At 38.4% G+C, this 25,659-nt stretch overlaps 1 protein-coding gene across 25 annotated transcripts in view; it reads right to left on the bottom strand.

Annotated features, from left to right (window-relative positions):
• The window catches only part of GDPD4 (glycerophosphodiester phosphodiesterase domain containing 4), a 120,020-nt gene that overhangs the window by 91,078 nt on the left and 3,283 nt on the right, over positions 1-25,659 (bottom strand). For 15 of the 25 annotated variants that reach the window (XR_003125066.3, XR_007404489.1, XR_007404481.1 and 12 more), the window contains exons 2-5: positions 24,964-25,166; positions 20,272-20,375; positions 9,296-9,389; positions 6,672-6,731 (exon numbers count right to left, since the gene is read on the bottom strand). Coding sequence is in view for 8 of the 25 variants with exons in the window: in XM_025419565.3 (XP_025275350.1) it covers positions 6,672-6,731; positions 9,296-9,389; positions 20,272-20,375; positions 24,964-25,152 (447 nt within the window). In the remaining 17 variants the exon portion in view is untranslated. Of the gene's footprint in view, positions 1-6,671; positions 6,732-9,295; positions 9,390-20,271; positions 20,376-20,632; positions 20,769-24,963; positions 25,167-25,659 lie in introns of those variants that run through there. The other 10 variants (XR_007404487.1, XR_007404490.1, XR_007404493.1 and 7 more) reach the window with 6 other exon arrangements.

Genomic DNA, 25,659 nt, shown 5'->3' with positions numbered 1-25,659 from the left:
TACCTTAATTCAAAAATACTTAATTGCTGAAAATGTTAACCATTATCTGAATTTTCAGTGAGTCATAATGTTTTTGCCAGTGTAAGGCCTCAGTGTTGATGGCTGCTGACTCATCAGGGTGGTGGTTGCTGAAGGCTGGGGTGACTGTGGTAATTTCTTAAAATAGGATAACAATGAAGTCTGCTGCATTGGTTGACTGTTCCTTTCATGAATGATTTCTCTGTAGCATGTGATGCTGTTTGACAGCATTTTACTCACAGTAAAACTTCTTTCCAAATTGGAGTTAATCTTCTCAAACCCTGCCACTGCTTTACCAACTAAGTTTACATAATATTCTAAATCCTTTGTGTCACTTCAACCATTCTCACAGCATCTTCACCAGCAGATTTCATCTTAACACTTTGCTCACCCATAAGAACTGCTCATTCAAGTTTTATCATAAGATTACAGCAATTGAGTCACATCCTCAAGCTCCATTTTTTAAAAATATTTTTATTTATTTATGATAGTCACACAAAGAGAGAGAGGGGGCGGGGGCAGAGACATAGGCAGAGGGAGAAGCAGGCTCCATGCACCGGGAGCCTGACGTGGGATTCGATCCCAGGTCTCCAGGATCGCGCCCTGGGCTAAAGGCAGGCGCTAAACCGCTGCGCCACCCAGGGATCCCTCAAGCTCCATTTCTAATTATAGTTTTCTTGCTATTTCCACTATGTCTTCAGTTACTCACTCAAGTATTGAACCCTTCAGTCTTCCCTGAGAATTGGAATCCACTTCTTCCAAACTCCTGTTCATGTTGATATTTTGACTGCTTCCCATGAACCACAAATGTTCTTCAGGACATCTTGAATGTTGAATCTTTCCAGAAGCTTTTCAATTTACTTTGCTCAGATCTATCAGAGAAATCACTATCTGTGGCAGCTATCACCTTACAAAATGTATTTCTTAAATAATAATAAGGCTTGATAGTCAAAATGACTTCTTAATCTATGCTACAAAATGGATGTTGTATTAGCATGCATGAAAACATTCATTTTGCTGTACATCTCGAGCAGAGCTCTTGTGTGATCAGGTATATTGTCAATGAGCAGGAGAAAATTTTTTTCTGAGCAGGTTGTCTCAATAGTGGGCTTAAAATATTCAGTAAACCATGGGGATCCCTGGGTGGTTCAGCGGTTTAGCGCCTGCGTTCAGCCTGGGGCATGATCCTGGGGTCCCAGGATGGAGTCCCGCATCGGGCTCGCTGCATAGAGCCTGCTTCTCCCTCTGCCTCTCTGCCTTTCTCTCTCTCTCTCTGTGTTTAACATAAATAAATAAAATCTTTAAAATATATTCAGTAAACCATATTACCATTCAAGCTTTGTTGTTGCATTTATAGAGCACAGGCAGAGTAGATTTTGTGTAATTCCTCAGGACCCTAGGATTTTTGGAATGGTAAATGAGCACTGGCTTCAACTTAAAATCACCAGCTGCATTAGCCCCTAACAAGAGAGTCAGCCTGTCCTTTGAAGCCCGGCACTGACTTCTCTCTAGCCATTGAAGTCCTAGATGCCATCTTTTTCCAATACAAGGATATTTTGTCTATATTGAACATCTGTTGTCAAGTGTAGCCACCATCATGAATTAGCAAGATCTCCTGGATAACTTGCTGCAGCTTCTATATCAGCACTTGTTGCTCCACCCGGCACTTTGATATTATGGAGAGAGCTTCTTTCCTAAACCTTATGAACCATTTCTGCTGGCTTCCAACTTCTCTTCTGCAACTTCCTCACCTTCTCTTAGCCTTCAGAGAATTGAAGAGAGGGCCTTCCTCTGGATTAGGCTTTGACTTAAGGGAATGCTTCGGCTGGTTTGATTTTCTATTCAGACCACCAAAGCTTTCTTCTTTTTAAAAAAAAATTTTTTTTTAAATCTTTATTTATTTATGATAGTCACAGAGAAAGAGAGAGAGGCAGAGACATAGGCAGAGGGAGAAGCAGGCTCCATGCACCAGGAGCCCAACGTGGGACTCAATCCCGGGTCTCCAGGATCGCGCCCTGGGCCAAAGGCAGGTGCCAAACCGCTGCGCCACCCAGGGATCCCAAAGCTTTCTTCTTATCAGCAATGCTTTCTTGCCATTCTTGTTTGTCGGAATAGCACTTTTGATTTCTTTCAAGGACTTTTTCTTTGCATTCACAGCATGGCTGTTTGGTGCAAGAATGCCTAGTCTTTAGCCTATCTCGGCTTTTGATATGCCTTCCTCACTAAGCTTCATCATTTCTAGCTGGTGATTTAGCATAGAGATGTAACTCTTCCTTTCACTGGAACACTCAGAGGCCACTGTAGGGCTATTAAGTGGTCTAATTCCAATATTGTCTACTTCCAGTGTTGTCTCAGAAAATAGGGAGGTTTGAGGAAAGGGAGAAAGAAAACAGGGTATGACCAGTGGGTGGAGCAGTCAGAATATACACATTTATCAATTAAGTTCACCATCTGACATGGTGGTGGTTCATGGTAACCCAAAACATTTACAACAGTAACACAAAGATTCTTGATCACAGATCATCATAACAAATATAATGACAATGAGAAAGTCTGAAATACTGTGAGAATTACAGAAATGTGATACAGGACACAACGTGAGTAAATGCTGTTGGAAAAATGGCACCAATGACTTGCCGGACACAGGGCTGTCACAAACCTTCAATTTGTAAAAAACAGTATCTGCAAACTGCAATAAAGTGAAGTGCAGTGACATAAGGTATGCCCGTATATGCCAATCTCTCCTATGTACACAGATGCAAAAATTTTAAGTAGCTTATTAACAAAACAGAAGCATCTCAACATAAAAGTTTAATTGTCAAATCAAGCTCACATGAATCTCATACTGTTCTATAATCTACCCAACACCAAACTTAATAATGATTCAAAGTATTCGGGCAATTAGAAGGTACATATAAAACATTTTCTCTTGGAGAAATGTCAACCCGTCATATGCAGTTACTCATAAAAAGGTCTTTCCCCTTCTATATTAGGATGCATTTGGGTCTTGGGACTTAAAATGTGAGGTGTGTTTTCTTTTAATTGAAATATAGTTGACTCACAATGTTGCAAAAGTCTTAGGTGTACAACACAGTGATTGGGCAAGTCTATACATAATGTTATGCTCACCTCATATATAGCTACTATCACCATACAACACTGTCACAATACCTTTGACTACATTCCCTGTGCTGTACCACCTTTCACCTCTGTGACTTATTTATTCCATAACTGGGAGATATACTTTCCACTCCCCACTTCTTTCTCCTCTTTATGCTTCTTTCCTACCCCTTCCCCTCTGGCAACAATCAGTTTGTTTGTATTTATAGGTCTGTTTCCACTTTTTGCCTGTTCATTTTGGTTTTTAGAGTTCACATACAAATGAAATCATATATTTGTTTCTTTGACTTATTTTACTTAGCATAACATCTTCTTTATCTTTAAGAAGGACTGATGGACACAGGCTGCTTCCATATGTTAGCTACTGTAAATAATGCTGCAATACACACAGGGGTTCATATCTTTTCAAATCAGTATTTTCATTTTCTTTGAGTGTGAGATGTGTTTTGAGCAAAGTTATAGGAAAACATTACTTCAAAGAAGGAGCCTTTTTGGTTATGGAGCATCCTTAGCTTACATCCCACTAATCATACAACTCCAGCCAGCCATGTCTCTCACCTAACATATAAATTCCAGTATTATTTACAATAATATTATTTATATTTAGCAAGTTATATTGTGCTAGAAATTTTCATTGACAAGGATTCTTTATTATCTTTTGACTAAAAAACATCTTAAGTGTTTATCAGGAGGTTGGGTTCTTATTAAGTTTTGATTGAGGTCAGTCATTCTTCCCAAAGTATCCCTAGGTAGAAGAGGAATGGGTTAAAAGCTTAGTGCTGGGATCTCTGGGTGGTGCAGCGGTTTGGCGCCTGCCTTTGGCCCAGGGCGTGATCCTGGAGACCCGGGATCGAATCCCACATCGGGCTTCCGGTGCATGGAGCCTGCTTCTCCCTCTGCCTATGTCTCTGCCTCTCTCTCTTTCTCTCTCTGTGACTATCATAAATAAATAAAAATTAAAAAAAAAAAAAAGCTTAGTGCTAATCCTTTCCTTCTGGGTTTACTCTGAATACATGACAACTAACACTTCAAGTCCTACAGAATCTCCCTTGCTAATAGAAGCAGTTTTTCCTCTCAAGTCTGCTAGGCCTAATCTTTCATGGTATGAAGACCCAATCAAGGTAATTACCTTCCAAGGGGATGCCTACTCTTCCCATACCCTACTTCCATCATTTCTCATCTCCTATAGACTCATAACTGGAATTAGATCCCAGAATGCCTCAAGAGAAAAGGGATTTGTTAATTTATATTGGTCAAAAACCCTGCAGACTATGTATGGGAATGAATCATAAGGGTGCTGGACAAGGAGAAAAGAACACAATTTTAGATCAGGCTAAATTTATTGAGTGTACTTACTAGAGATTCTGAATTGAATACACTAGAATCCAGGTATTACACATCTCAAAGTGGTTCTAACTGTTTGATTGTTCGAAACCTTGGTTCAATAGCGGCCTATGCTTAACAAAATTGGGATACCAGCAATTTCTTGGTATAATATAGAAAAAAGAATCCAAAGATTTATTGAGAAAAGTTTGCTGAAATGGTATCACCTATGAGCAGGTCACCCATTCCCTTATTATATTTTATGGGAGGTCTCAGAGGACACTGAAAAATACACTAGTGAGGAGAGTGTCAGTATCCTTGAAAAGCACAGTGGTGGCTAAACCTCTTATGACTGAATAAAGGTGAGATACCACCAATGAAATTAGTTTCCTGATTTCAAAGGCAATAATGAGATCCTGCTGTGGCAGAGGTCAAGTAGCAGCATTAACTGCCAGAGACAAAGTAGGCATGATTTCTAAAATAGGCATAAGCCTGAATAGTAATAAGAATGGTTTGGGGATCCCTGGGTGGCTCAGCGGTTTAGCGCCTGCCTTTGGCCCAGGGTGCGATCCTGGAGTCCTGGGATCGAGTCCCACATCAGGCTCCCGGCATGGAGCCTGTGTCTCTGCCTCTCTCCCTCTCTGGGTCTCTCATGAATAAATAAAATCTTAAAAAAAAAAAAGAATGGTTTCAATCAGAGGGATTCCTTTTTCATTCCTTTTTAAAAAACATTTTGAGTATATTTGGCACACAATGTTACATTAGTTTCAGATGTACAACATAGTGATTTGACAACTGTCTATGTTATGTTATGCTCACCTCAAGTGTAATTACCATCTGTCACCTGCAACAATATTAGAATACCGCAGACTACATTCCCTGTGCTGTGCCTTTTATTCCTGTGACTTACTTATTCCATAACTGGAACCCTGTATTTCCCACTCCCCTCCACCCATTTTGTCCAACACTCCCCCCCACACTCCACTGCAACCATCAGTTTGTTCTTTTTATTTATTGGTCTGATTTTGCTTTTTGTCTACTCATTTGTTTTTTTTTTTTTTTTAGATTCCACACGATTCTTGGTAGAGACTAACCGATCAGTGTCCAACCCCAAAACACACGGTGATCTCAATAAGGCCTATTTTTTCACTTCTCAATCTACATTCTTTCCCTGTAAGATCTTATGACTTCAATTTTGACCTATTCTAATAACCCTTTTACATTTCCAGTTCATTCTTCTCATTTGAGTATGAAGAAATTTTAAGGGGACCACTCAGAATTTGGTATGTTCTTGGGTTTAAGGAAAAACAAAATATGGTGTCAAATCATGCCTGAAAAAAGTTTATAAAAAGGCAAGAGGCTGCGGCTGGAGCTGCTCAAGCAAGCCCATGACAGAACAAAATGAGGGAGGCTATTGGAAATGAGCTTGCATGTCCACAGATGTTGGGGCAGAGATGCTGCTTTCCGTAGAACAAATATAGGTCCTTTGAGAGACACCACTGTGGAGTCATTTTAAAGGGCTCCAAACTAAGGGTGAGTCAAGAAGATTTCAACAAATTTCTGAGAGTATAGGAAGATAGACACACACTTCAGCACAGACAAGATTTTAGCAGAAGGGTCTCTGAAAATACACACAGAAAAACCCTGTGGGATAAAAACAACTGAATATTTACCTGGTCCTGACAGCATCAACCCCGGATGACATTCTTGCCCCTCTTTGTGCCACTGTTTCTTTTATTCTAGCCCCTCTTCTCCTAGCCCTATTCTGGTGAAAGAGGTAGAAGGACATCATGCTCTATCATGCAGGCTTCCAGGCCTGGGTCAGGCCCAAATAAGGAGAGGAAAAATCTTATATTGTGGAAGTTTGGGTTATTACAATGAACTGAAATTTTTATTGACCGAGATGAGAATGTTCCTATGACTATAAAGGACTGAGAAAGTAATGGAGCTTGCCTATGATGTTACTGGGATGGGAAGAACAGGGTCACAGAGGGGTTTAATAAGGAGTGGTGAAAAAAAAGTTTGAGTTCAGCTCCATCAGTAAATCAGTTACAACTGTTAGAAATTTAAGGCTTTCAGTTCCAACAATGTAAATAGATCTCTTCTTAGAAGGAACAATGAAAGAAAGGGTCACTCTGTTCTTAACACTGAGTCCTAAGAGGCACATTCAGTCCTGGCCCAAGGTCTCCTACAAAGATTCAGTGTCCTACCTTATGACACCAGTGCAGGTATAGTTCATACCCTTCCCAAACTAACAAAAATGCAAGTACCTGGAAAAGCAAAGAAGAAAAAGGAGGTTATTTTGAAATCACCAAGTTGCTGCCCAAAGCACTGTTCTATATCTCAGAATTCCCTTCACAGTCTGGCACTATATTCACTTCTTGCTATACCTGTACTTTGCAGCCTCTGGTAGTTTGCCATGCTGCTCCTCTGCCTGAAAAGCTCTCCCTCCCCATGCCACTGGTTCCAAGGTAGTTAAAATGTCACCTTCTATGTGTAATGTTCACTAGCACCTCCAGGAAGAATTCTTTGGAATTTCCTAACAGTTGCCATACTGATACTCTTCCTGAGTTCCTAACAATTTCTTTTCCCTGTGATGAACTGTATTCTGGTTATTACTTAGACTCACTTGTGACAGAAGAGAAGGCAGAGGCCAGCCCTTCCAAGAGTTATTTAAAAGCTCTTGAGGAATCAGTGCCATTGTTACAACAGTTAACCACTGCTGTTAATCTGATACTTAGTCAACAAGTCTTAATTAGATTTTAATCTAAATCTAACTAGCTCCAAGTCAGCAGGGAATATATAAAGCTCTTAACTATTTTATCAAAATAATTTTATATATCTGATTTCATTTGCTTTTTATCCAGCCCCATAAAATGCCAATTAAATATTATCATTCTCATTTGAAAAAAAAAAGAAATTGAGAGTCAAAGAGGTTACAAAGTAACCTAACAACAGAAACAGAACTCAGATTTTCCTCTTTGTGCACTGTTATTGCCACTGCATGTATCCAAAAAGATGTACCATAGAGTAGGAAGTTTGTGATAGTTATAATATATTGCCTTATTGGACACTAGAACTCATTTCTGCCTTAGAAGCTAACTATACCATTTAATGTGCACTGTGTATAAAAGCAGTACAAGTCAGTGGCCAGAGTTTGGCCCAGAGCACATCCTTCATCTGCATTTTCCCCATTAAAAGAAAAGCCACCCTCCACATCAAAACTTCCAGGATGGTTTTCCTGAAATAGAAATCTGATTTATGCCAAATGTCTTAGCTTTACTTTCCAGACCTTCCAAAATCTGTCACAAGCCTATCTTTTTAGCTATGCCCCCATTATTCTCCATTATGCTCTATATGCTAACAGAAACTGACCTTTCACTCCTATCTACCCACACTCCATATTTCTATCGTGCCAACTTTGTCATAATGTTCCCACAGCCTGGAAATGTTCTTCCCCCATCTGCATATTATACACATGCCCAAATTCAACATCCCTTCAAGATCACACATCAGTGCCACCTCTTCCAAGAAGTCTTCCTTCTTGGCTGAAAGTCACCTCTTCCTTCTCAGAACCCATGCAGAACTTTTTTTTAGGCCTCTCTAATGACAAATATAATATTCTGTCTGGGTTAGCTATTTTTGTCTAAGAGTTAGCTGCCCTACTAGAATCTAAACTCAGCGAACTATGACACTTTTATAACTTTACATCTTATACCTATCTCTTTGAAGTGTCTTGCATGAAAACAGAAACTGCATGTTTTGTTGATCACTGTATACTCAATACTTATCACTCATACAATGATTAACAAATTTTATTGAAAAAATGCAAATTGCAATGGATTTGGTGGGTTGGGGTTTTCTGTATCAGAAAGGAAATCAGTAAGGTCAGGGAATTGTGAAATCTGGGAAAGATATATATGTCTTTTTTAAAAAAAAAAAAGATTTTATTTATTTATTCATGAGAGACACAGAGAGAGAGACAGAGAGAAAAAGAGAGAGAGAGAGAGGCACAGACACAGGCAGAGGGAGAAGCAGGCTCCATGCAGCGAGCCTGACATGGGACTAGATCCCGGGTCTCCAGGATCACACCCTGGGCAGAAGGCGGTGCTAAACCACTGAGCCACCTGGGCTGCCCAAGATATATATGTCCTATGTGTACGTGGGCACTGAAATACTCCCATTACCTGAAAGTTAATCTCCCCTAGCTTTACACTTCTAAAGACTTTTCTCTTGCTTGGCCTGAATTTCTCATGTCACACTACACTACTATGTCAGGAAACAGAAATGGGGTCACTATTTGCCAAAGGTCTTACATATTACTACTCTGCACCTGGACTAGAGAACTAATGTACATTTGCATATTAGAATAGGTCTGAAAAACTAGCTAATTTGTAAGGCCCAGAAATACTGATGCTCAGGAGACAGGATATGGAATGCGGTAGTTCAATATGTAATGTGAATCTGGGGTGTTTAAAATAACAACACTGGGTGAACCATAAAAATAATTGGCTATGAAACAAGATTAGAAAAAGGATGTTCTAAAAAAAAAAAGAAAAAGAAAAAGGATGTTCTGGTACCTTTTAAAAGAGGAGGTTCTAAGACAGATCCTCTAATAGCACAAGCCTTTTTTCCTCCATCCATCCCTTGCGCCTAAGATTCAAGTAGCTGATACAAACCCCAACTCTGCTAAGACAAGCATGATCTTAGGTTCTGAAGGCTCCCAGCACCTACTAGATACCATCTCAGATAGGAGCACCTCATGAGGCTTCTCAGGAAGAGAATAGGAGAAATGTGAAACATTACTCACCAACCGCAATGAAACATTACTCACCACCAGCAATGAAGAGTAGGCAGCCAGGATCCCAAATAAACTGAGCAAAACAATGGACCAAAAGAACCAGTATCCTGTACCTAGAAAAACGACCCTGCAAAAATGTGTTTCAATCCTTTAAACATAGCAGAAATTAGCAGTGTCTGTGTCAAGGGTGAGGAACAAGACTGGACTAAATGAAGCATAAGAAAATGAAAGGAGTTAAGAGAAGCAATCTGAGAAGAGATCTTTGAAAAGCTGTGGAGATACTTAGTTGAGAAGTTTGACTTTACCCTACAGGCAACTTGGTATTTTAATGGGGGGGGGGGGGTCTGTATAAGTGGTATGATTTTTAAAAGTTATCTAGAATATATACTCAAAAATTATGCCCTCTTTATATAATACAAAAATTCTGGAATGTCAAAAGAGAAAAAGTCATCCATAAGTTCACCATCTTAATAAAATTAGTATTTTCCATTCTGGCAAGTTCCTTGTCCATTTGCATATGTTTTCTAATATAACTGCAATCATAGCTACCATATTAATTGCTCTATGCAAAAAAAAAATTGCTCTATGCTAGAGCTAAGAGATTTGGGCCCTTGTAAAGCAGATGGGACATATTCTGTTCCAAGAGTAGGTTATGAAAGAAACTTGCTAATTATTTGCTAAGAAAAATAGTGTTATTTTTCTTAGCAAAAATAACACCAACATAACTTAGTTATGTTAGTCTACATATTATATGTCAAATAATTTAGACTCATTTCCAGATAACAGAAATTACCTTCTCTCAATATAAAACCTGGAGAAATTACATTTTAATAATTTAAAATATACATCAACTAACATATAACCACATTAAAAATAAGAAAGGAAATTCTCTTTGGTCAGGGGCTATAAAACACATCAAGAAGAAAGAAACAGGCAAGCAGTCACCCTATCGAGAGCTATCACTAATCAAAACACAAGGAACAGTATTCTGCAGAAGATGAACTTACACCCAGAAATCAGAAATCATAAAAAAAAAATGTCAACAAATGAATTCAATAAAGCTGACACATGGAATAACTTGCATTCAAGAAAATAGAGCAATCAGAAAAGAATCACAAAACAAATATATTTAAGATGTTTAAAGAAATAAAGGAGGACTAATATCCATGTAACAAGAATATGTTTTTGCTTAAAAAAAAAAAAAAAAAGGATTTTAAGTAATCTCTATACCCAACTGAATTTACAACCCAAGAGTAAGAGTTCCACGTTCTACTGACTGAGCCAGTCTGGGGCCCCAAGAATATAGTGGTGGGTTTTTTGTTTTTTGGGTTTTTTTGTTTTTTTTTGTAAGATTTTATTTATTCATGACAGACACACACAGAGAGGGAGAAAGAGAGGCAGAGACACAGGCAGAGGAAGAAGCAGGCTCCATGCAGGGAGCCTGATGTGGGACTGGATCCCACATCTCCAGGATCACACCCCAGGGCTGAAGGAGGCACTAAACCGCTGAGCCACCAGGGCTGCTCAAATATAGTGTTTTAATACAAAGTTCTTGAAAGAAAATGAACAATGGACTTAATATCAGTGTAGATATAGCCAAAGGACTAATCAAACAGCTTAACCAAGAAATGGTTTTGGCTTTGCTTTCAAGTAAGAATAGAAAACTAAGGTTTGGGGATCCCTGGGTGGCTCAGCGGTTTGGTGCCTGCCTTTGGCCCAGGGCGCGATCCTGGAGTCCTGGGATCGAGTCCCACGTCAGGCTCCTGGCATGGAGCCTGCTTCTCCCTCTGCCTGTGTCTCTGCCTCTCTCTCCTCTCTCTATGACTATCATGAATAAATAATAAAAAAAAAATAATAAAAAAAAAGAAAACTAAGGTTTGCCATTTAATTGTGCCCCTTGTCTTTTCTAATCATTTTTCTGACCACACTAGATTTCTAATCATTTCTCTGACCACACTAGATTTTTTTCACTTCCTTTAACATTCTTTTTTTTTTTTTTTAAGGCTTTATTTATTTATTCACGAGAGACAGAGAGAGGCAGAGACATAGGCAGAGGGAGAAGCAGGCTCCCTCTGGGGAGCCCTAAGCCAAACGCAGATGCTCAACCACTGAGCCATCCAAGCGTCCCTCCTTTCAAACTTCTTTTATATATTCAATCACATGTAAGTATTATTAATAGTTTAGTTCAGCTCAAAACTCTCTCGCCAAACTCAAGTGAAGTTCTTATCTACTTGCTATGAACTTCAGGCAAAGGAAAAGCTGTGATTTTTTTCTCTCTCCGTTTTCTACCTCTTCCTATGCATTCATCTGGCTAGTGGTGTGGGCAGGAGGTAGGTAACAAAAGGGAGTGAGAAGAATGAGCAGGAGTTAGGTTTAGTGACTACCTACACATCAGCGAGAATCAAAAAAAAAGAAGTCTTTCTTGGCTATCATCCCTCTAATCTGGGAATATACCACTGCTGATGAATATACAGGAGGCTCACTCTACATGGATTGTCCAATTTAGGCTTCTTGACTTAGTATTTTCAAGAGGCTTTCTCTCTGCTTTGGGCCATTTTCTTTTATATCCCCTTAGTTCCATAATCACATCCCCCTTTTAGAAGAAGGCCTTCTTATTCAATACAGAGAGCCTTTTTAGGACAGCCTAGTCAATGCAACCTCCTCATCTAAACCGACATTTGCTGTACTAGTGCTTAAGAAATCTTCAGGACCTCATCCTTGCTTTCCTATAGCTCCAAGATGCAGCTTTCTTGCATCTTCCCCCAATACATATACTATATACCACAGTTATATTAGAACCACCAATCATTTCTGAAAAAAAAAAAAAGGCACATTATTGTGAGGCATTGAGAACTTTCACATACCATAAGGAATAGGGAGACAAGTCCAACCCCACAACACACACAGAGGGTGTGTGGGGGGAAGGAAAGTGACAATTGTCCCATCAAAAATTCTGCTCTACCTGTTTCTAGCTAAAGATAAGAACAATTTAAAAAGCTGGATGATATGTTTTTTAAAATCTAAATGAAGGCATCAGGGAATCTTGTGGTCACTGAACCACTTCATCACTATTGTTGCCCTGACTCATCATCTAGCACCCTGTGCTCCACGTAACAAATATTAGTTTAACAAAGTTGTAACATACTGCCTCCAAACTTGATGATAAAGGAGGCCTTCAGAAATAGTTGGTGCCTTTTACTACTATGACCTAGGACATGGAGAAACTAAAAAAGATCTGGCAGGATCAGAGTGTATGTGGGCCGAGGTGCCACTCCATGTCAGCTAAGTGAACTACCAGATAGTGATATTGCATGAAGGCTGCCATAATGCCTGAGCACACTGCTGACCTTCAGAGTATATAAAACAGTGGCTGCTGATTCACTTCCTACATCCAAATTTTATGCAAATTTCTCGTGACTAATCCTAACTCAATCCTATATTGGGAATGTAATTCTCAGAAATGAAGTTTTAGTTTAGCTGACCCAGAAAGTATATTATCACAGTCCACTCAAGGTCAATTTGGTATCCATACACACTTCTACTAACTACCCTTATTTTCTAACATGATGCAATTATCTCTCATGCAACCAAAAATGGACCAATCCTCTCTCCACAAGAGGTCAGAGTTCTCACCACTGGGTAATGGTTATACCTCTAATTTAAGTACTAATATATATGGTTAATTACTATCAACACACCCTATTTTGAATGGTAGAAGGATGGGAGAAGATAAAAGTAGATAAAGATAGACAGACAGACACACATATAAAGAAGGGAGGGAAGGAGGGATGGGCAAGCACAATTCTGGCCCCCATGACCTTTGCCCTTTGGTGTCACACCAGTGATGATGTTATGTTAGATGGTAAAAGGAACTTTGCAGATGTAATTAAGGTTACTAATCAGTCAACTTTAAAATAAGGAGATTAACCTGAATTATCTGGGTAATCCAGTGTAATCACATGAACTCTTAAAATCAGAAGAGGAGAGCATAAGAGGAAATCAGAGAGATGAAAAAGAACTCAGAGAAATACATAGTGCAAGAAGGATTTGACACCCAGTTGCTAGCTCTGAAGATAGAGAAAGCCACAAGCCAAAGAATGCACTGGCCTCTAGAAGGTGAGAAAAACTTCCATCTGATAACTGCCAAAGAAAGGACACTTCATTTCTACAGCCAGAAATACATGGATTCTGCCAACAACTTGAATAAATCTGGAAGTGGATTTTCACCCAGAGACTACAGATAAAAGCTCAGGCCAGCTGGCACCTTGAATTTAGCATTATGCGATCCGAAGCAGAATACCCAGTTGAGCATGCTTGACTTCTGACCTATAGAACTGTGAGATAATAAATGGGTATTGTTTCAGGCCACTGAATTTGTAGTAATTTGCTATAGCAGCAATAGAAAACTGCCCATGAAACTTATTTGTGGCATTAGAACCTGTGGGAATACATTTATACATACAATTTCTATTTGATGATGGAGTATTTACTGGGAATTCTGCTTGCTGCCAAGTATGTTTATTCCAATTATGCATTCCAGAACTAGAGAAATAACCAGAGTGGGTTTGGGGACCCACTAGACCCACTGTAGAAATGGACCTGAGCCAAAGTGCCATCTATTACCTATCATCTGAAAGCCTTATTCTGACTAGTGAATCACATCTCCAGAAATTCCTATCAGTTCAGTGTCAGTGTCCATTAGTTCCTGTAAAAGTATAACCCCCATGCACAACGACCTTGGTAAATGGCTAGATAGTCTTTGGGGGGAAACTAGGAGGAAGACTGACAGTATATACTTTTGATTGTGTAGCAAGGTCCTTATGCAGAGTCTTACTTTCATTTAAGAGCAAATCTATTTGGTAAATGAGTAAAATAGAGAGCAGGCAAATAACAGAAAAGATTAACAAACTTAAAAGTTGAATTTTTGAAAAGGTAAATAAAATAAACAAACCTGTAGCAAGACTAACCAAAGAAGAAAGAGAGGACCCAAATAAATAAAATTATAAATGAAAGGGGGGACGCTCCAACTGATACCACAGAAATAAAAGGGATCATAAACAACTGCTATGCCCAACTATATGCCCACAAACTAGACAACCTAGAAGAAATGGGTAAGTTCCTAGAAACATACAACCTACCAAGAATGAATTATGAAGAAATAGAAAATCTGAACAGACCTATACTGAGAAGACCGACTCAGAAATCAAAAACCTTCCAGCAAGAAAATCCCAGGACCAGATTGTTTAACTGGTGAATTTTACCAAATATTTAAAGAATTAACACAATTCTCTCTCAAACTCTTCTAAAAACCAAAGAGGAAAGAACACTCCCAAACTCATTTTACAAAACCAGAATTACCCTGATACCAAAGCTGGATAAGGACACTACAAGAAATGAAAACCACAGGCCCTGGGTGTTATATGCAACGAATTAATCACTAATTTCTATCCCTGAAACTAATAATATATGTTAACTAAATAGAATTTGAATAAAGAATATTTTAAATAAGATAAAAAATAATTTAAAAAACTATAGACCAATATCCCAGATGAATATAGATGCAGAAATTCACAACAAAATATTAGGAAGCCAGATTTAACAGCACATTAAAAAGATCATACACCATGATCAAGTGGTTCATCCCAGTAATGTAAGGAAGGTTGAACATACACAAAACAGTAAGTGCGATACACTACATTAATATGATGAAACACAAAAATCATATGATCATCTCCATAGATGAAAAAATAGCATTTGACAGAATTCAATATCTATTCATGATAAAAACTCTCAACAGGAAAACCAAGAAACAGACTCCTAACTATAGAGGACAAACTGATGGTTAATAGAGGGGAAGTTGGAGAGGAATGGGTTAAGTGGGTGATGGGGATTAAGGAGGGCACTGTTTGTGATGAGCACTCGGTATAATATGCAAGTGCTGAATCACTAAATTCTATATCTGAAACTAAATTTACACTGCATGTTAAGTGGAATTAATTAATTAATTTTTAAGATATTATTTATTTATGAGAGATACAGAAGGAAAGCCAGAGGCAGAGAGATTCCTCATAGGGAGCCCGATGTGGGACTCAATCCAGGAACCCAGGATCACAGGCTGAGCCAAAGGCGTCTAGACACTCAACCACTGAACCACCCATGTGTCCCTGATAACTGGAATTTAAACAAAAATTTGGAAAGAAAAAAACTCAATAAATAAAATACAGAATTATACCCTAACATAATAAAGGACACATATGACAAGTCTACAGTGAATATCTTAATTGTGAAAGGTTGAAAGCTTTTCCTCTAAGATCAAGAACAAGACAAGGGTGCACACACTCTCACCACTCTTATTCAACATAGTACTGGAAATCCCAGCCAAAGCAATCAGGCAAGAAAAAAAAAAACAGAATTGGAAAGGAAGAAGTACAAATGTCTCTATTTGCAGATTATATGATTTTATATATAGAAAATATAGACTTCACCAAAAAACAATTAAATCTAATTTAGCAAATTCAGTTAAGTTGCAGGAGACAGAATCAACACCCAAAAATAGTAGCATTACTGTACATTACTAATGAATTATATGAAAAAGAAATTTAAAAATTCCATTTACATTAGCATCAACAACAATAAAATACCTAGGCAGAGATTTAACCAAGGAAGTTAAAGACCTACCTACTGGAAAATAAAAGACACTGAGGAAAGAGATTGAAGACATGAATGGAAAGATATCCTACATTCATGACTGAAAGAATATTATTAAAATTCCCATATTACCCAAAGCCATCTGTAGATTCAGTTCAATTCCTACCAAAATTCCAAAGGCATTTTTCACAGAAATAGAACAATCTTAAAATTTTTATGGAACCACAAAAGACCTTGAACAGCCAAAGCAATATGGAAAAAGAACAAAGCTGGAGCCATGATACGCCCTGATTTCAGACTATATTACAATGCCATTGTAATCAAAACAGTATGGTGTGAGCATTAAAAACAGACATATAGATCAATGGAACAGAATAAAGAGCCCAGGTGTATATATGGTCAATAAATTTACAGCAAAGAAGCCAAAAACCAAGAATATACAATAGGGAAAGGGCAGTCTCCTCAATAACCTGGACAGCCACATCCAAAAGAATGAAACTGGACCACTGTGTAATACCATACACAAAATGGATTATTAAAGTCTGAATGTAAAATTTGAAATAATAAAACTCCTAGAAGAAAACATAAGCAAAGAGTTTCTTGACATCCATGTTGGTGATGATTTTTTTTGGATTTGACACCAAAAGCTAAGGCAACAAAATAAACAAGTGGGACTATATCAAACTAAAAAGCTTCTGCACAGGAAAGCATCAACAAAATGAATGGCAACCTACTTAAAGGGAGAAAATATCTGCAAAACGTGTTTGAGTGAGTGGTTAATATCAAATATACATCAAGAACTCATACATTTCAATAGCAAATAAATAACCCAATTAGAATTGAGAAAGAGATGTAATAAACAGACATTTTTCCAAAGAAGACATATACACCAAGAGGTACGTGATAAAGTATATAAAAGTTACAGCATAGGGTATACAGTCAATGGTATCGTAATAGCATTGTATGGTGACAGCTGTACTTGCGGTGAGCACAGCATACAGAGTTGTGGAAAATAAAAGCACAAGACCTTTAAAATAAGTTATAGTGAAAAAATTAATAAAAAAATCAAGGACAGTTTCTTCAATAAATGGTGCTAGGAAAACTGGACAGCCACATGTAGAAGAATGAAACTAGACCATTTTTTTATACAAAGATAAACTCAAAATGAATGAAAGGCCTAAAAAATGGATGACCTGACCATTTTTCCAAAGACATTCAGGCCAACAGGTATAGGAAAAGGTGCTCAGTATCACTAATCATCAGGCAAATGCAAATCAAAACTCACAATGAGATATCACCTGACACCTGTTAGAATGGCTATTATCAAAAAGCCAAGAAATAACAAATGTTGGTGAGGATGTGGAAAAAAGGGTACCTTTGAGCACTGTTGGTGGGAATGCAAAATGGTACAGCCACTGTGGAAAACAGTATGGAGGTTCCTTAAAAAATTTAAAATGGAACTACCATGTGACCCTACCAATTCCACTTTGGGATATCCAAAAGAAATAAAAACAGTAACTCAAGAAGATATATGCACCCCCATCTTTAGTGCAGCATTATTTATAATAGCCAAGATATGGAAACAACCTAAATGTCTGTCAATGGATTAATAAAGAAAAATATGGTATAAATACACAATGGAATATTATTCAGCCATAAAAAAGAATGAGATCTTGCTATGTGCAACAGCATGGATGGACCCTGAGAGTATTATGCTAAGTGAAATAAATCAAAGAAAGATAAGATATCATATGATCTCACTTATAGGAAATCTTAAAAAAAAAAAAAAAAAAAAAAAAAAAAAAAAAAAAAAAAAACTAAACTCACAGACACAGAAAACAGATTGGTGGTTTCTAGGGGCAAGGAGTGAGGGGTAGGTAAAATGGGTGAAGATAGAAAAAAAGGTACAAATTTCCAGTTAGAAAGTAAGTCCTGAGCATGTAATATACAGCATAGTGGCGTAATAATATTATATATTTGAAAGTTGCTGAAGAGAGATCTTAAAAGTTATCACAAGAAAAAAATTTGTAACAATGGTGATGGATGTTAATTAAAATGGTGATCATCTTGCAATATATACAATACCAAATCATTATGTTGTACACCTGAAACTAATAAATTATATCTCAATAAAAAGTTTTCCAAAATTGGGAAATTCTAAATATAAGAAATGAAACAGGGATCCCTGGGTGGCGCAGCGGTTTGGCGCCTGCCTTGGCCCAGAGCACGATCCTGGAGACCCGGGATCGAATCCCACATCAGGCTCCCGGTGCATGGAGCCTGCTTCTCCCTCTGGCTGTGTCTCTGCCTCTCTCTCTCTCTCTCTCTCTATTTCTCTGTGACTATCATAAATAAATAAAATTTAAAAAAAAATGAAACATTTTTGTATTTCAAGTGTTTTGTAGTAACTTAGAACTGATGCATAAAGACTGCATATAAGCAGACAAGAAAAATCACTAAAAATCCCACAAGATAATGGGCAAAGAAGAAAACTAAAAAGATGGGATCCCTGGGTGGCGCAGCGGTTTGGCGCCTGCCTTTGGCCCAGGGCGCGATCCTGGAGACCCGGGATCGAATCCCACATCGGGCTCCCGGTGCATGGAGCCTGCTTCTCCCTCTGCCTGTGTCTCTGCCTCCCTCTCTCTCTCTGTGTGACTATCATAAATAAATAAAAAAAAAAAATTTAAAAAAAAAAGAAAACTAAAAAGAAAATAAACTATTTTTAACACTTAATGATTAAATTAAAATAAAACAAATTCTATCTATAAAATTAATAAAAATTATTCAAAATAGAATAATTAATGCTGTCAATGACAGGTTAAAATAGAAACTCTCGAGGCACTTGGGTGGCTCAGCTGATTGAGCATCCAACTCTTGATCTCGGCTCAGGTCATAATATCAGGGTGGTTAAAACTGAGCCCCAAGTTGGCCCCATGCTGGGTGTGGAAACTGCTTAAGATTCTCTCCCTTTCCCTCTTCCTCTGCCCCCTCCCCCCAACTCAGGCAAATACATGCACATGTGTGCTCTCTTTCTCTATAAAACAAAAACAAAAACAAAGAAACTCTCATATACCTCTGTTGCAAATGAAAATCACTACAATCTTTTGAGAAAGTACTTCAGCAATAGGCATAATGAATATTAAAAATGTTTATTCTTCTTGGCTCAATAATGCTACTTGTGAGAATCTATCTAAGACCTAAGTCAGAATACAAACTCTTATTCTCTGCACTCTTATTTCATAAAAACAAGAAAATTAGAAACATTCATAACCACATACAAAGTGGTTAAGTATTTTACAGCATCTTCATATCATGAAATATTTTGAAACTATTTTAAATGATGTTCAGTTTTTAACAATTTTTTCAAAATGTTTATAATTATTTTAAGTGAAAAGGAAAAATAAAATTATATATATGTATGGTATGAGTGCAATAATATAAAAAAATAAGTGTAGAAAAAAAGGCTGGGAAATATACCAACAAGTAATTGTCACTCAAGAATAAGACTAAGCTGATTTTTATATTTTTCAAGTTTTTATATTTAAAATAACAAACCAGGGGTGCCTAAATGGCTCAGCTGGTTAACTGTCCAACTCTTGATTTTGGCTCAGGTCATGACCTCAGGGTCACAAGACTGAGTCCCACCTCTGGCTCCATGCTGTACAGAGCCTACTTAAGATTCTCTCTCTCTCTAACCCTCTCTCCCTCCCCTCCTTTCTTCTCTCCCCTCCTCCCTTGAAAAAAAAAAGAAAAGAAAACACACTTTAATTCTATAAAAGTAAAACTCAACTATATTCCATTTTTTTAAAAGTCTCGTATTCAAACATACCTCTTTCTCCCCCAAATACCAAATAATGAGTAAGATTTGCAACCACCAGACCAAAGAAACTGGAATTGCTGTGAGCAATCCAGTATGAAGAGTGTGGCCATGAAAGAATGCCAAGGACACCCATTTCTGTGTTCAGAGCCCTAGGAAGCTCCCTAGGTACAGAAGGAAGAGGGGGAGGCTAGAGGTGAGGCAGAGACAGGAGGGTTCATGGACAGAGAACACAAAGACCAACTAGTATAAGGCATCAGTAGCCCAGACAAAAAGACTGGGAACAAGGTTTCAGGGAGTCATCTGAATAGCTTCCCACTGAGCCAGATTTGGACTAAATGTGGAAGGTAAGTGAAATAAGTGAGGGTGCTGAGCATCCTTCCTCCACCACAGAGTTAGGCCTCTCATCCACCCACTGTGGAAAAGACCAATTTTGTGACCCTTCCTCTTATACCACCAGATCTTTTCAGCCTGAGGTACAATTCAGGTGGCCAGCAAACCAAAGAGCCCCTATACAAATGAAAACACAAAAAGTGAAACTCACCAGTCAAAGCCAAAGTATTCATTTGAAGTTTCTATCCACACGAACAGCAAAATCACAGACAAGAAAAATGAAATAATCACAAATGGGTAAAATAATCGCTCTCTCTGGGAAAAGAAAAAAGTATAAATCAGCTCCATTTATCCATGTCACTTCAGCAATATCTGTATAAACTTGTCAAAGTTCTGTATAGTTGCAATGCCGCACATTATCTTCTGGAGACTGGAGTGACCACTGTATTCTCCTTACCCCTATGGAATTTTGTATAAGCCTATTTATAACATTTATTACATTTAGTTGCAATTACATGTTTATCTTTTTGTATTTGGTGAGAAAGTTTCTTCTCTAAGAAACTGTTACACACCTCCATCCTGGCAATATCCAGCAGAGTTCCTTAAATGGAGCTAGCTCTTAACAACCCTCTGTTGCATTAATCCACCTCTTCATCTACCAAATGTTTGTTCGCTGACTCAATCTTTGAGTAATTCATCCAGTCATCACTCATCAGTTCATTTAGTCACTTACCTGCCCAAATTTGGGGGATGGAGGACAGGTTAAGGAATAAAGCTTTTTTTGAGTAGCTACCTTGTGCCAGTACAATGCTAGAAATTGCAAAAACTACTTTCATTTGCTTCATTTTTCAATATGGCCATATAAATTAGGTATTATTATCCTTAACTTTGCAGAAGAACTAAAGCTCAGAGAAGTGAAATAATTGACTCAAAGCCACACAGCCAAGAAGTAGCAGGGATACTGCCCAGATCTCTGAGCCTAAAGCCAGGATGGAGTACATCTTTATGGAGGTGTTCAAACAGCCTTGAAGGCAACCTCCTTCACTGAAAGTCACATCACAAGCCAGTCATGCTAGAGGTTGCCAAATGCTTCCCGGGAACATTAGGTTTGCGTTGCTACCTGAGTTACAATCTTAACACTTCTGTATCACCTAAATAAGAATTCTGCCTCTCTTTAGGGCAGCCCGGGTGGCTCAGCGGTTTAACAACGCCTTCAGCCCAGGGTGTGATCCTGGAGACCCGGGATCGAGTCCCACATCAGGCTCCCTGGGTGGAGTCTGCTTCTCCCTCTGCCTGTGTCTCTGCCGGCCCCCCACCCATGAATAAATAAATAAAATCTTAAAAAAAAAAAAAAAGAATTCTGCCTCTTTAGAACACTGCATTTAATCTGTTAACACTGGACAGATAATCTTTGCCCTGTCTAAACTATGGCATTACTGTGAAAAATAAAAATAAATAAAATGGAAAATGTAGGAACTGTATTCCAAAAAGATGAGAGACATTACAGCTATCAAGGTGCACTTTCTGGGTGTAGGAGGATGAAGAGCACAAAATCTTTGATTCAGATTTTACACTCCTACTCTATCTTCTAAATCTCATGTGGACTTTAGAAACATGTATCAGATAATGTCATTCCCCTGCTCAAAACCCTGCCAGAGCTTCCTGTTGCATTAACATACCATCAAACTGCCTGCCATGGCCCACAAGGTCCTCAATGATCAATCCTTGTCCATCCCTGACCTCATCTTATTCTACACATTCCATTTCTGAACTCCAGACTGGCCTTCTTTCTGTTTCTATAATATGACCAAATTCATTTCTACTTCAAAACTTTTGAACTTTCTGGTTCCTCTGCCTGGAATACTTTTGCCCCCAGCTGCACACATGGCTGACTCTACATCTCCATTTAGGAGACAGTTCACATGACGCTTTTGCAAAGAGATCTTCTCCAACCACTCTCCCACCCCAGATTCTAACACTGTTTCTTATTTAATATCTTTAAAGCTCCTATCACTATCTGAAATAATCTCTCTTCATTTATGGTCTATTAACTAACTCATCCCACTAGATTCATAAGCTGCAGGAAGGTTGAGGCCTTAGTTGTCTTATTCACTGTGGAACAGAAGTGTTCCACTAACTTGTTTTTGTTGAATAGATCCATTTCCTTGTTTTGATTCTCACTGTTGCCCCTCTTCCTCAATCATTTTCAAAGGCTCCCCGCTATTTACAAGGGAAAGTTCAAATACTTTAGCTTGACACAAAGATGCTTCATAATTTGATCAAAATATTACTTTACAACCCTATTGCTTACCATTGCTTTACATGTCCTTAATTCATCATTGGAAATTTACTTTTCCCTAAACACACCACTGTTTCTCTATTCCTCGACCTCTGACCACCTCATTTCCTCTACCCATAATCCCTTGTACCAATATTTCTGTATATGAAAGATCACTTCCAAGAGTAACAAAATAGCTAATATTTATTAAGGGCTAATTGTGTGCCAAGCCCAATTCTAAGTGTTTTCCATATATTACTTCTTCCATTCCCACAACAAATCCTATTGGTAGGTACTATTATAACCATCTCCATTTTTCTTCCTTTTTTCTTTTTTTAAGATTTTGTCTATTCATGAGAGACACAAAGAGAGGCAGAGACATAGGCAAAGGGAGATGCAGGCTCCCTGCTGGGAATCCAAAGCGAGACTCAATCCTAGGACTCCAGGATCATGCCCTGAGCTGAAGGCAGAAGCTCAACCACTGAGCTACCCAGGCATACCTACCATCTCCATTATTCTAATGAGGCATCTAAAGCACTAGCTGTCAAGTAACCTGCGCAAGTGGTAAAACTCTAATTTGGAGATAGTCCGTGGTAAAGCCATAAACTGAATCCATGTAGTCTTTTCTCATAACACAAGATTTTAGTTCTTATGCTACATGCTTTGCTCCTTCCCCTGAGCGAAAATGGGGCCTTGAGAATTATCTAGGGACCTTAGGAATTATCTCATTCAATTCTCTAACTATAGAGAGGCTCAGAGATCTCAAATCATCAGCCAAAGGCAGAGTGGGAATTAGTACTCAAACATTCTCCCAGGCTCTAGTCCAAGGATTTTTCCATTACACACACTGCCTCAAATGTCACCCTGCCCATGAAGCCTCCCTTTTCTTTCTTATTACATAGTAACTCTCATGTAACTTACTTCCTCAATCCTAAGTAATAAGTTTCTTTTTTTTTTTTTTAATTTTTATTTATTTATGATAGTCACACACACAGAGAGAGAGAGAGAGAGAGAGGCAGAGACACAGGCAGAGGGAGAAGCAGGCTCCATGCACCGGGAGCCAGACGTGGGATTCGATCCCCGGTCTCCAGGATCCGCCCTGGGCCAAAGGCAGGCGCCAAACCGCTGCGCCACCCAGGGATCCCAGTAATAAGTTTCTGTTGAATCAGTTCACTCTTCTCCATATTTACCATCACTATCTAATCTAGACCACCAACATCTCTTACCTTAATTAAATACTGCTATCATTTTCTCTTTGAAGGCAAAGACATCTCCTCCCTTGTTTGTACCTTCCAATCCATCCCCCACATGATCAAACAATCATTCCAAAACATAGATCAGGAACATCAGTTTAAAATCTTTAGGGACTCTCTATCGTCTACATGATAGAAGTCAAATTCTTAAAACCACACAACATTGGTCCCATCTCCCTCTCTGGCTTCACTTCCCATCACTTCTCCATTTGTAACCTCCTTTCCACCTAAAATAAACCTTATACCAATGCCCCTTGACTCCTCCAATACTATTGCTTCTGCCATCCCCTATGCTTAGCTACCCAGTTCTTAATCACCTCTTGCCTTCTATAAGAAGTTGTTTTCAGCCTCTCCCTTGGCACATGGAAGCATGTATGTATATATACACATACACACACACAAATACTCTTAGAATTTAAGATTGCATCATGCTGGTCTCTTCCTCCAATAGACTATGAATTGCTTGAGAGCAGGAACCATATCTAAGGCAGTTCTTCATTCCTAGACATTAGTATATAAACTAGTCTGTATAAACTATAAACTAATAGACTGTCTAGGAAGGTAAGATATAGGAAAGAGTAGAACACGTCTCCTAATCTAGGCAAGCTTCCCATTACTACCCCTTTGCTTGTGCTCCCCACTTTACATATAAGAAACTAGTGATCTAAATGGTCAGAATCTCAGACTTTGGCTGGACTGCATTTACAAGTACATGAAGGTACATGATGTGGCCCTCCTCTTATCACTTCAGTGTGCTCATCACTTGGTCTCTTATATCAAATAGTCCACCAGAGGATCCCAACATATGGCTTAGAATTTAAAATAAGAGGCTTCAATAAGATTAGGTCACATGCCACAACTCAGCCTTACTAAAGTTTTTCATTAGGGAAAATAGGCATTAGCCTGACCAATAATAAAGGAATACCTTGTTTCCTACTTGCTATTATTTTTCTCATAAACATAACTCCTTTGGGAAACTCACCATGAAGAGAGAATTTAAGATTCAAGCATTCCTGTAATTCCTAGTCAAAAACATCTAACTACACCTAAACTTTTTCTTCAAAATTTACTAAATGAATAAAAGCAAAAGTAAATCAATGAGTAAATAAATGACATAAAAGATTTAGTAAGAAAAAAAAAGATTTAGTAAGAAAAAGGAGAAGAATAAAAGTGAAAGAAAATGAAGAAAACAAGCATGTGTTTCTGTAAGGTTAATTTTGGCTCCAGACTTGTAGCAGGCTTTTCATCAGAGAACTAGAGCTCTACTATGCCCAGGCCTGGGGACTCTAATGATCCCTCATAGGGCCAGGAACCAGCCCATGTTCCCCACATTTGAGAAAGTATGGTCCTACTCCTTCCCATCTCTCTGTACCCAAGAGCAGCAGCAGGGTCCAGGTCTAGACATTTTCTCCTGTTTGACTTGCCACTCGCAGGTATAGCAACCAGTAATCAAGGTGATGTAGCATTGTCGGTTGCAGGTGCACAGGACACATGGATTACGCTCTTTCAGACTTCTATTCTTCTGGCTACTCCCAGGTTCAACCCTGTTGGCCTTAAGCATGGTTCACCCTCTTGCTGAAATGACAAATAAAATGATTAGGATCTAATAGCTCCTTCAAATGTTTCCTACCTCACTGTCATACAGAAAATTCCATCAAAAATTGATAGATTTTAAAAGTTTATAATCTAGGATAATGCACTGGATTCAGGGCAGATGAGTAGAGCTTCACCCTACCTTTTCCCCTAACTTGTTGAGTACTTAGTGCAGTCATGAGCTATCTAAGGTTTAGTTTTTTTTTCACCTCTAAAGTGGGACCATATTCTCTGTCCTAGACAACTAATAAATGCTGAAAGCATCTTATTAGATAACATATACACATGTGTTTTTTCAATATTTGTAATATGCTCCTGAAATAACTTGAGAACCTAAGAGGCATGGGTGAGGTATGTGAAAAATACAACCACCGACTAATAAGTGACTCAGATACACAGCTGCCTGGCTGCCCCTTCCCTTTTGCTCTTTTCCCATGTGGAATTAGTTAGCATTAGCCTCAATTTAAATGATGGA

The sequence above is a fragment of the Canis lupus genome, chromosome 21, assembly GCF_003254725.2.
Source record: "Canis lupus dingo isolate Sandy chromosome 21, ASM325472v2, whole genome shotgun sequence".
In the NCBI taxonomy this organism is placed as follows: Eukaryota; Metazoa; Chordata; class Mammalia; order Carnivora; family Canidae; genus Canis; species Canis lupus.
This window is presented reverse-complemented; position numbering and strand designations above follow the sequence as displayed.